Raw genomic sequence first — 11576 nt, 5'->3', positions numbered from 1 at the left:
GCCCCACTGGGACACGGCACAGGCTCCACTTCACAAGAACACATGCAGTTGGGTAGGACGGTTAGCATGAAAGTGCCACCTGGGCAGCGGAAGGCAGGAGCACGGCTAGTGCAGGTGCCTGAAGAGTCCTCAAGGTTCAAGTTCTACCAGATAAACACACAAGATCATTTAAGACGAGGTCACAGTGGGGAGGAAAAAACAACCCAAAAAACTAAACTAAACCCGGCACGGAGATCCCAGGTGGGCACGACGCTCGTCTGGTCTGTGAGCCGGCTGGCCACCCACCTAGCGCTTGGAGAGCTCGTGCGATAGCCAGTCCAGTCCGTCATAGAGACCAGTGCCCTGGGTTGCACAAGTTGCCTGCACGTACCACTGAAAAACAAGAGAAGGGAAGGAAATCAGACAGCAGGCAAGACAACAGCTAATGCCGAGAGGTAGCATTTAGTGGGCCGGAAGCCAAGCACCACCAAACCCTAATCCCACTTCAGCTTGCGGTGTGACCTGGGTGCCTCAGTTTTGCCCTCTGTAAAATGGGGATCATGATCCCACCCTACTGCACTTGGGAAATGAGGATGGATGGGCTAGTTTGTAACACACCATATATCACTGTCAGCAAGCAAGGTCTCCAGTTCTCTTCAGCCCTATAGGAGACAATTGCTGGAGAACCCACTGGGGATGGAAAGGGAAGCAAGACAGAGTTTAGTGCTGATCGGAGAGAGATGCACTGTGCCAGCTAGTGCCAGGCAGAGTGCAAGCTCCACGCACACGGCTCTGCCAAGTCACCTCACAATCCTGCAGCAGCCCTTGCGACCCACACTCCAGGCTCCCTGCTCACAGCTCTGCTTCAGCTTCACAGCCCATGAGGCTGAGACAGAGGAGAGGCAGTCAGAATGGAGCAGTCAGACTACAATCCCTTCCGCAATCTCAGGACAGCCTCTCCTGGCAATCACGGGACCCTGTATACACTTACGGTTCTGCTGCGGAGTGTCTGCAGGCCCAGCTTGTCTGTCAGCTCGCTCACTGCCATGGCATTGGGCATATCCTGCTTGTTAGCAAACACCAGCAAGACCGCATCCCGCAGCTCATCCTCCTGCAGCTGGAACGGAGGAGGCAAAGCCAGCTTAGCCAAGGCCGAGTGGGAAGGCAGCCTGTGAAACCAGCTGGCTTGCTCCATCACAAGACTCAGCCCGCTCTAGCCTACCACAGTCTGCTAGGGACCAATCCAGAGTGATGAGAGGATGGCTTGGTGATAGGGCACTGAACCGGAACACAGGAAATCTGGTTCAATTCCCACCTCTCTCACAGACACCATGGGTCACGACGCTTCTCTCAGTGCTTCAGTTCCCCAGCTGCTCAAATGGGGGTAAAACCTGCCTCCCTCCCCCCATTTTCACCTGTCTTGTGTATTTGACCTGTGAGCTCCGTGGGGCAGGGTGTCTGTGCAGCACGCAATGCAGCGGGGCCTTGACCTCACATACAATCACGTTCTGGTCACAGGACAGAGACAATTACCACGTTACAGCTCTAGCATGAGGGGCTGACTACTCCAATTTAAAGCTTTTTCAGCTCACCCAGCCACCTCCTCCTCAACCCTCTGCTGGGGGCCCCCACATCCCTCAGGGTCTGTTCTTGGTCCCCTTCCTCAGCTCCTTTGCGTTTCAGTCATTACCTCTCTATCCCTCCCAGCTTATCCAACAGCTCATCCTCACATCACACCACACCATTCCCCAGGGTAGCCATGGCAAAAACTGAACCCCTCTTTCTCCAGCTCCACTCGAGCATGTTCCTTCCTCCCACCTCCTCAGCTCACACCCAGGCACTCGGCCTTCTCCCTCTGACAGTGTAAACACCTCTGGCTCCCAAGGCCACTGGGTGCACACACATGCCAGGTAGCCATAAGGCAAATATTCATATATTCTGCACCCCAGGAAGCTCCCACTGTGGCTAGTCTCATGCAGGCCTGCTCCCCAACAAATACACACGCTCGAGCTTTTGCTCTGAACCCGTGCGAGGTTCTCTTGGATTCAGGAGAGAAGGATTTTCTAACTGAATGGCTTTTCTTTAAGTTCAGGTACTAACTAAGCAGCCCACTCCCTCAGTCTATGTGCGTCCTCAGACCTATTTTCATGCTATACGCTACACCTGGAACAGCTCCCTTTTCTTCCACGCACCCTCTCCCTTGGGTTTGCCAGGCACTGCTCTAGCCACCCCAACTCTTCTTTGGAGACCACACTCAGGCAAGTCAGAACCAACCAGCTGCATACGGCACAACACCGAGCTCAGGCACCCTGCATCTTCCTTCCCCCTCGCTTTCGCTGCATGTCTCGATCAGCCTGTGAGCTCATCAGGGACGGGACCGAGCCTCCTCTTTCCCCGGCACCCGCTTTGCCCCAGCCCCTCGTCGTAATGCTTTGAGTGCACGTAGCGCTCCTGCCAGATGAACAAAGACATGTGGCAAGGACGGGGCAGACTGCGCCAAAGCCCTGCTCCAGAGCGCCTCTGCGGGGTCGGGGCAAGGGGAGTTCAGTGCAGTTTCTGCCGGCCAAAGAGCCTGAAGGTTCTGGTGGAGCTCCCACTCCCATCCTGACTCTGCAGCTGCCAAGAAGGCCCAACCCCCCTGCTTCGGGCCTGGGATGTGCCTACGATCAGGCTCGGCCCAAAGGGAATTTCCTTTTCTCACGGTTGAAGAAACGCTGGTTCAGCTGGCCGAGTTGTGGGCATGGTCTCCTGTTGCCCCACGCAGGCCAGAGGGGCCACGGGCACCCAGTTCAGAACAGCAGACACTGGGCAGCTTTTCAGGCTCAGTTTGTTTTCCCAGGGATGGAAGAGTCAAGTCAAGTGGGAAGAGAAGGGGGTCTGTGGTTTTAGGGTGAGGGGTGCCTGAAGCCTGTGTTCTCCTGAGACTGGCTAACTGTAGTAGGCACACAGCCAGGATGCAACTCTACAGAAAGGGAGCAGTGCTCCGAAGAAATCACATACAAAAATGAGCATTAACAGAGAGACCAAGCACTCAAGAGTCCAGGTTTCTCCTGCAATGTTACCTAGGATGTACTGTCCATTCCTGATGGCCTTGTTAACAGGAACGCTATGGGAGTCTATCCACGGGATACACACCAGGCCTGCACTGGAGACCCATTGACCTTTCAGTAGAAATCTTCACTTTTGGAGTTGCCTGACCGAACACCTGGATTCTCAGCCTTAATGCTGCATTCGAGCCAGTTTTTGGTTACTACCCGTGGGCGAGACCTTCCAGAAAAGCTCAGCATTTTGGTGCACACCAGCAGCCAAGTGCTTGTGACACTTGTGATCAGATTTTCAAAGTGAGAGCTGCATGTGTATTTCATCATGGGTGCACATGTAATTGTACGGAATAGATCTCTGTCTTGTGGGGCTTATAATCCAACAGTTGATGAAGGAGTGAGACAGGCACCAAAGATAGGAATGGAATACTGCTGTAGAGAAGTGGTATTTTAATAAGCAGGTGATCTAGCTGGTTTTTATAGGGGGTCACAGTGGGCATAGGACCCACTGCCCCAGAACAGAGATTACTGGTTGAAATACATGCTTTCTATCAGAAAAATGAATTGTATCCCCCTGCAAATGCAGGAGAGGACTGGCAGTTTACAGCTGGAATGGGACACTAATTATCAAGCCCTCTGCACATGAGAAAGAGGTAATGGTTGTACATTTTAGGGTACATGAGCTGGCCTTTTTAGCACATTGATAGAATTGCCACATGGTAAATGGGTCTACTGGATCTACATAAAGCAGCTTCCCTGTAACACTGATGTTCAACATACGCTGAGGAAGATCAGCTGTGGTGGGAACAGTTCCAAGCTTCCTCTTACTTCCAGGCTGCTTTTGACAGCCATTGGTAAGAGACAGCATTTCTAGAAGCCATCCCGTATCGATGCATTCCATGGTTTCCACTAAATATGTCCATTCAACCCACTCAAAGGCCTTCTCTGCATCCAGAGAGAAAACTGGACTGTGGCTAACACAAAGACACTTTCTATATACGTGGCTCTGGTTAATTTTGTTTTGTTTTAGTAAATGAGTTTAATGTGTCTCACCTATGGTTTATGGAACATTTCTGGCAGACGCTGGTTTAGTCTAAAGGGATGGCATGGGTAGTGTATGCAATTTTGATTTCTGGAACTAGCTGTTAGTGCATTTCACCTTGTAGAGGCGAACACAGTAAGATAACCAGGGCCCATGTTACAGAGATGCTGAGCACAAAGTTCCTATTGACTTCATTTCTCAGAACCCGAAGAGTCAGAGTGTCAGTCATAGACAGCAGGCCTGGCTATGGAAGAAGCAGTATCGTTAAATTTACTCCAAACACAAGGGATTTTGAGGATGGTATAAGTGACCTCTGCATGCACATGTGTCCGTTGCAATAGCACCTAGATTCCTAGTCTTAAGGATAAGCAAATTTGGAAACCAGGCTCAGCTCATTTTGAGCTCCTGCTCCACACACGCCAACTTACCTTGAGATATGCTCTAGCAGAGTCTCGGCCACCCGAGATACACGTCCTACTAGCCCTGTCAGCTCCTAGGCTTTCACACCAGAAAGATCCCACCTAGTATTCTCCACCTTCCCACCAGTCACCCCAAGCCTGAAAACCTACAGAGACAACACACAGCCTCTCTCCAAACCACACCCACCATCTTCTGTAGCTCATCTGCAGACTCCTGCACTCTCTCTCGGTCATTGCTGTCCACAACAAATATGAGGCCCTGTAAAAGAAAGCAGACAGGCATGAGACAGTTCACACAGCACAGATACTGATGCCACAGTGAGGGGAACACTGCACAAAACCAGAGGAACAAGCCTCTTTCCAACACCATGGAATGGCAACTGAGATCACTGCCAACGTAGCAACCACTTCCCACCCTACCCCCAACCACGTATCTTCTCCAAAGCTATTCTATAGATCAGCAACAAGGGCTTGCATGCGTCTTCATTCAGAGGAAAACCCCACATCTCTTATTGCCGCTTCTGCTCGCACAGAGGCCAGGGGGTGGGAAATGCCCTGGGGTAGTTTTCAGAAGCCCCACTTTCAGCATCTCGCTGCGCTGAGCGAAGGAAGTTACTCATGGCTCAGAGCAGAGATGCCTTCCCTGCCTCATTCTGAAAGAGCCTGACTCAGGGTCGGTGTCACTGTGCCAGCTTGGTTCAGTGAAGGTGCAGGCAACTCCCGTAACCCCAATGCATGCTGCTGCGTGGGGGGAGCCAGGAGCTGCCTTCAGCCAAGCTCCCTGGTTAAATCATCTCAGGAAGAGGACAAACTGCTGGTACCAATGCACAATCAAGCCTTATCCTCTTTATCAATGAGACACTGCTACTGCCCTTCCCCCACAAGAAGGGAGAGGGATCAGAGGGTCACCCAGAACTGCTGGAAGGCCAAAGCAACCTAGCTCCTATGACCAGGGCAGGAGCAGCATCCATGGGACTAGGTCCATGTTTCATCCCAGGTTCTTTGCCATGGAAGCAGTTGCTATCTCCTAATTCCTATCCAGAGGCAGGCAGGTGAGGGGAGGCCTCAGTGGACCCCTGTGCAACAATCACGTCCAGAGGGCTCTTTCCCAGTGCCGCTGCAGCTCCTCCCACCTGCGTGTTCTGGAAGTAGTGTCTCCACAGGGGTCGGATTTTGTCCTGGCCACCTACATCCCAGACGGTGAAGCAGATGTTCTTGTATTCCACCGTCTCGACATTGAATCCTGCAAGGGCAACAGGAGGAGTGAGAGGAGACGGTTTAAGAAAAAGCACGAGCGAGTCTCTGCTGAAGATAGTTAATCACCATGGCAGCCTGAAAACTGGCAGACCACAGACGTGCACTACAGGAAACACCAGCCGCTGCCGGCAGAGACGCCACAAGATTTCAGGGGATTTTTGAGTTGGGGGAGGGAGGATTCATGGGGTGACAAGTGTCACAGGGGTGCCTTAAGTACGATGAAGGTGCAGTGCAGCATCCTTCTCCTCCCACCAGCACTTCTGGGGGATGGGTAGTGGATTATCCCCACCCAGACAGCAGAGCCATCCACAGCACAATTTCTGCTCGGCAATGGACTAAAAAAGGCATAGTACAGCTCCACATTACCGTCTGCTCCCTCAGCAAGCAGCTTCCCAGCCACTACCAGTAAATTCACCCAGGCTGTGTGGGCCAAGCTGGTGTTCCTTGCAGCTTATGCTTTACTGCTAGCAGAGGATTCTGCATGACAAACTCTGACCTAGCAACCCTAGAGCTTGCTAAGTAGCTCTGTCCAGTGGTGCACAAGGCATATCTACCTACTTTGTTTCTCAAGCAGGTAGACAAATACAGATGGTGAGCAGATGTCAAGAACCATCAGATGGAGACATTTTCACACAGCTTCATCTCAGTCTAGAATTGCACTAAGGTAACTGCTGTTCAGCTTTAATCTGCTTGTCTGCTCACCTCATTTCCCATGATCAGAAATAAGCAACCCACAAGCACTCCCATTCTAAAAATCCACCTAGACAGACATTTACCAGTCAGTAGAGTTCTGCACAGCTAAGAAATACAAGCTCTGCTGGACTCACTGTGAAGGCCAAATCAAGGTCAGACAATGTTTACAGAGTCAGACCCAGCCCTTCCCATGTGACCCAACGGTCCGGCCCAGCAACCCAATCATCTGCTCTTCTAACGTGAACCTGTGCACAGGCCACCATCACTGGCACCTCTAAAGCCACCGCAGACCTGGCAGCTCTCAGCCGTACAAGCATGAGTGACAGCAACATGGGAGTGGGGTGACAGAGAACAAAATACCAGAGGGCCAATGGGTTGGGACTAAGGGGCATCGGAAGAGCTGTGTATGGGGAGCTCAGGGCTCGGACAGTTGGGGCCTGCAGGCAGTGGAGAATCAGGGGAGCTTGGCAAGGAGCCCAGGACAACAGCAGCAGAGAAATGAGGTCTACTGACAGAGTTGTGTGGGGGCGTTTGCACAGCATCAGCCTCCGCTGTGCCTTGCCCAGGCAAGTCCATCACTTTCAACACTAGTGTCACATAAAACATTTAAAATAAACACCACAGAGATGAACCGACAGGAAGCCTCTTTCTTCTGCTGCAGTCACGCTATCCGTCAGACCAGCTCCTCGTATGCTGGGTCCGAAGTGAGCAGGGCTGAGACAGCAAAACATGGGTGGTTTGGAACATACGGTCAATGAACGCGCTTGCATGCGGTCTGAACTTGTACAGCTGCTCCGACACAGCCAGTGTGCAGGACCGACCGCCCCAGCTTTGGAGACATCGGGATGGCTCCATTTTATCAGGTGATTGGATTGTCAGCTCTTCAGGCCGGGACTGTGCAAGGACCTTGGCTTGGGTCTCGCTCGTTGACCTGTTGGGAAGTCTAGCCCCATGAGTGTAGACGACTCTGGGGAGCCGTGGGTACCCCCTCAAGTCAAGCCGAAGCCCAGCAAGGCACACAAGCCTCACTGCAGTTTAAAGGCCCTTCCAGTGACACAGCTCAGCAATGCAACAGGTGCCATCGTGAAACACCCCTGCTGACTTCAGAAACCGTTCTGATTCCAATGCCACGATACAGCCCCAGCTTAGACATGGCCCCCAGCTAACGAGCAAGAGAGCTGCGGGGAAGCACAGCCCCACTGCCGACTCAGCCTGAGAGATGGGGGTCACTTTACAAAGCTTGCGAACCTCAGCACATTACCCCTCTCCCAACCTTGGAGGCAAACCAGAGCTGGGGCGCAGCTTTTCGCCACTTACCAATGGTGGGGATGGTGGTGACGATCTCACCCAGCTTTAGCTTGTAAAGGATGGTGGTTTTACCAGCAGCGTCCAAGCCGACTGAAATGGCGAGAGAGAGAGGGGAGAGGCCAGTGTCACTTACCAGCACCTGGCTCCTGCCTAAAGCCCCCATAACCGGTTTCCCTGATGAGTAGGACCACCCCAGTATATAGCACCCCCTCTTTACAGGAGATGATGCAGATAAGTCTAACAGCTCCAAGGGCCAAGTGTATGTTCCCAGAGGCTCAGACAGAGCCATTCTAGCAAGGCAGCTTTACAAAGGGCTACCAAGTTTACAACCTACAAACCCACCCACAGTCCCTCGTGTACAGCCTACCCCAAAAACAGCCACAAGTCATTCATTCAGGACAAGCAAGTGAGAGGTCTGCCCAGAATAAAACCCACTGCCCTGCCCTGCATTCTGCAGCTTTCAAAGCCTAAATTATCCCAGAGAACACCAAGCAAATCCACACGCTGTGGGGCAGAGATCTAACAGCAGTTTTCCCCTCCGCAAAGCTCTCCGTGGAGATCAGTTCTGAGCTCCAGGAGGGGAGAATCTGGTGAGATTCCCAAATGTTCCACTCCCTCCAACACTGCTCTGATCAGTCCTAGGCAGCTGGTATCAGTTGTGGAGGAGTCACTTCAGTCTGCCCTTGACATGATGCCCAGAGCAGGAATTGCTAGCATATGCCAGCTCTGTACATCACCATTACAGAAAAGCAGATGTCTCTAGAGCCCTGTCTACACGTGTCATTTCCAGTTCGGGGGCAGAGTCCAGTGCAGGGCAGAACATGCAAGCACCCCTACACTTTAGAGTTTCCCCCTCAGGAAAGACAAGGTGCTTGTCACAGAACAGCTGCATCCTACAGAGACAATAGGACGCTATGGGGAACTCTTCAAGCCTAGGGAATTCTGCTTCCCTTTTCTCTTCTGCTTGATCTGACCGACACTGTAGTCCCAGACTTTACAAGGAGGGTGGTTCAGAAGGGCATTACCTGGGGAGCAGAGTGGCCCAGAGTACCAGCAATAGGCTAAGGAGAAACACAAAGCACTGTTCTGATCCGGGCTATGTCAGTATTGGCCAAGAGCCATTACCACTCAACGGCTCTTCTGGGACTCCTATAAGTAGTGAGCTGGGGTCTCTGTCCAGCTTGTCCACCTCGCAGAACTACAAGCACAAGGTGCCCTGCCTTGCTGGGCCTCGACTGGCTCATGGAGACCAAACACCCCCCAAAGTCAGAAACAGGGCCCAAGCAGGTAGAAAGGAGCTTGCACAGACACTGCCTGGCATGCGAGGTGCAGCCAACTGGAGAACTCCGGTCGGCATGCCTGTCAAAAAGCTAGGACCATCTGCTCATTAAAAGGGGTTAGGGCCCTGCCACTGAGCCGAGGCTCCACTGTAGCTTGCAGAACCCGCCCCAAAATCCTCCATTATTGTTACTTGTTTACACTGCACCTGGGCTGCGAGATCCTAGCTCGGGTCAAGCCCCTGCTCGGACAGTCTCTGGAAACCCCCTTGCTTTACGCTGACAGGGTTCACAGGCACCTGTTTGTGTTATGCACGGCGAAGTGACCAGCCAGAAGTGCCTCAGTAAACGCAAAGCCAGAAGACAGTCAGCATCTTTCGCAGGCAGAGCTTTCATCTGGGGGCACTTCCCTTCCAACAACGTTTAAAATGCACTAGACGGAGGCTGGGAAACACGCTGGAGGCAACAGTCCCGCTGACCCCAGCTGAGTGGTTCATATCCCATCTCTGAACTCCAGCGTGTCTCGATGACACAGGCACACCCAGCCACACCAGAAGAGTCCGTTGGCTGGAGGTGTCCAGCCACCACAAGGATAAGTTTATGCTCCAGTGCCCAACCAGAATTACGTTTCAGAGTAAACACCCCGTTTCGGGGACTGACAGTTATGTGGTCCAAGCCCCTCTCCTAGGACAGTCCCAATACTGTCCAGAGCCTTCTCTCAGGGCTGTTGGCTCAGCCAACCCAGACAGGCTCAAGGACATGAGTCTGGCCCTCTTGTCATCAAGGGCTCACCGAGCAGACCCAGAAGTTACAATCCTGAACCCTGTTACCACCTGCAGTGGAATGTGCAGGGACCCTATGCCCACAGCTCCCCATCGCCCAGCCCATGAGTCACTGAAGTTTTTGCTACAGCCCTTTCCATGAGAATTGCTCTGCTGGATGGACTAGCTCTATAAACCCTGCAGCAGAGACCAATGCCCCATAAGGGAACAGGATCCCTCAGTCCTATAGGTCTAAAGGTCCAGGGGGGACATGTCTGCACTCCTCCTGGGAGAGGGCAAGAGACAGTGATAACAGTCAACCCAGCGATGCAGGGAGGGCAGGTGCCCACACCTGGCAGGGCTGCTCAGCCCCACAGGACCAAGGTAGGGCAATTCTCCGGCAGGGACCGATGCTGTCCCCGATTCTCTGGGATAAGGGCTAGCACTGGCAGGGCATGGGCAGGGACCTGGCATCGGGCAAGGGCGGGGCTCCCCCTACACTGCTCTGGGAGCAGCAGCCAGCCTGCCTGCCTGCCAGCCACAATGCCCATGGCAAGAGGGGCTGGTTACCTGGCCCAGCTACCCGAGAGGGATTAGCCATGGGGGTGGGTTAACATCACTTCCCCCGCCAGCCCTGCAACCCAACCCCACTCCTTTGGGGGGCTCTCCACTCACTCCCATCCCCCAGGGCCCTGCAGCCCAACCCACTTCTTCAGGGGGAACCCTATCCACCCCCCAACCCCTAGAGCCCTGCGGCCCAACCCCTCTTTCTCCGGGGGGGACCCTACCCATCCTCCCCACCCCCGTGGCCCTGCGGCCCAACCCCTCTCTCTCCGGGGGGACCCTACCCATCCCCCCGCCCCCCTCCGGGCCCTGCGGCCCAACCCCTCTTTCTCCGGGGGGGACCCTACCCATCCCCCCGCCCCCCTCCGGGGCCCTGCGGCCCGACCCCTCTCTCTCCGGGGGGACCCTACCCATCCCCCCGCCCCCCTCCGGGCCCTGCGGCCCAACCCCTCTTTCTCCGGGGGGGACCCTACCCATCCCCCCGCCCCCCTCCGGGGCCCTGCGGCCCGACCCCTCTCTCTCCGGGGGGACCCTACCCATCCCCCCGCCCCCTCCGGGCCCTGCGGCCCGACCCCTCTCTCTCCGGGGGGACCCTACCCATCCCCCCGCCCCCCTCCGGGCCCTGCGGCCCAACCCCTCTTTCTCCGGGGGGGACCCTACCCATCCCCTCGTCCCGTGGCCCTGCGGCCCGACGCCTCTTTCTCCGGGGGGGACCCTACCCATCCCCTCGTCCCGTGGCCCTGCGGCCCGACGCCTCTTTCTCCGGGGGGGACCCTACCCATCCCCCCGCCCCCTCCGGGCCCTGCGGCCCAACCCCTCTCTCTCCGGGGGGGGACCCTACCCATCCCCCCGCCCCCTCCGGGCCCTGCGGCCCAACCCCTCTCTCTCCGGGGGGGGACCCTACCCATCCCCCCGCCCCCTCCGGGCCCTGCGGCCCGACGCCTCCCCCTGGGGCTCGGCAGCGCGGGGCTATGGGGCGGCAGCCGCCCAGCGGGGAGCGGGCTCGGGCCCCCCGGCCTGGCCTCACCCATGAGAATCCGCATCTGCTTCTTGCCGAAGATCCGAGAGAAGATGGCGGAGACCGTGAGGCCCATGGCGGCGGGAGGGGGAGGCCGCGCTGCGAGCCCCGAGGCTGCCGATACCGCCGCTGCGAGCAGGCCCGCCCGGAACCAGCCGCAGCCCCGCCTCCCGGCCGCCTTAGCCCCGCCTCCTGGCCGAGCTCCGCCTCCTGGTCG

At 55.3% G+C, this 11576-nt stretch overlaps 1 protein-coding gene across 1 annotated transcript; it reads right to left on the bottom strand.

The window, feature by feature from the left end:
- Window positions 1-5: 5 nt before the first annotated feature.
- Window positions 6-11549, bottom strand: ARF5 (ARF GTPase 5). The gene is made up of 6 exons (XM_084635579.1): window positions 11369-11549; window positions 7749-7829; window positions 5615-5724; window positions 4669-4740; window positions 971-1096; window positions 6-372 (listed from the first exon to the last, which is right to left on the bottom strand). The coding sequence occupies exons 1-6, from the start codon at window positions 11433-11435 to the stop codon at window positions 286-288; spliced, it is 543 nt and encodes a 180-aa protein (XP_084491705.1). The 5' UTR covers window positions 11436-11549; the 3' UTR covers window positions 6-285.
- Window positions 11550-11576: the final 27 nt, after the last annotated feature.

Source organism: Lepidochelys olivacea, assembly GCF_965140295.1.
Source record: "Lepidochelys olivacea isolate rLepOli2 genome assembly, chromosome: 1".
Classification (NCBI taxonomy): Eukaryota; Metazoa; Chordata; order Testudines; family Cheloniidae; genus Lepidochelys; species Lepidochelys olivacea.
The sequence above is the reverse complement of the archived record's forward strand: the minus strand, read 5'-3'. Positions and strand labels throughout refer to the sequence as shown.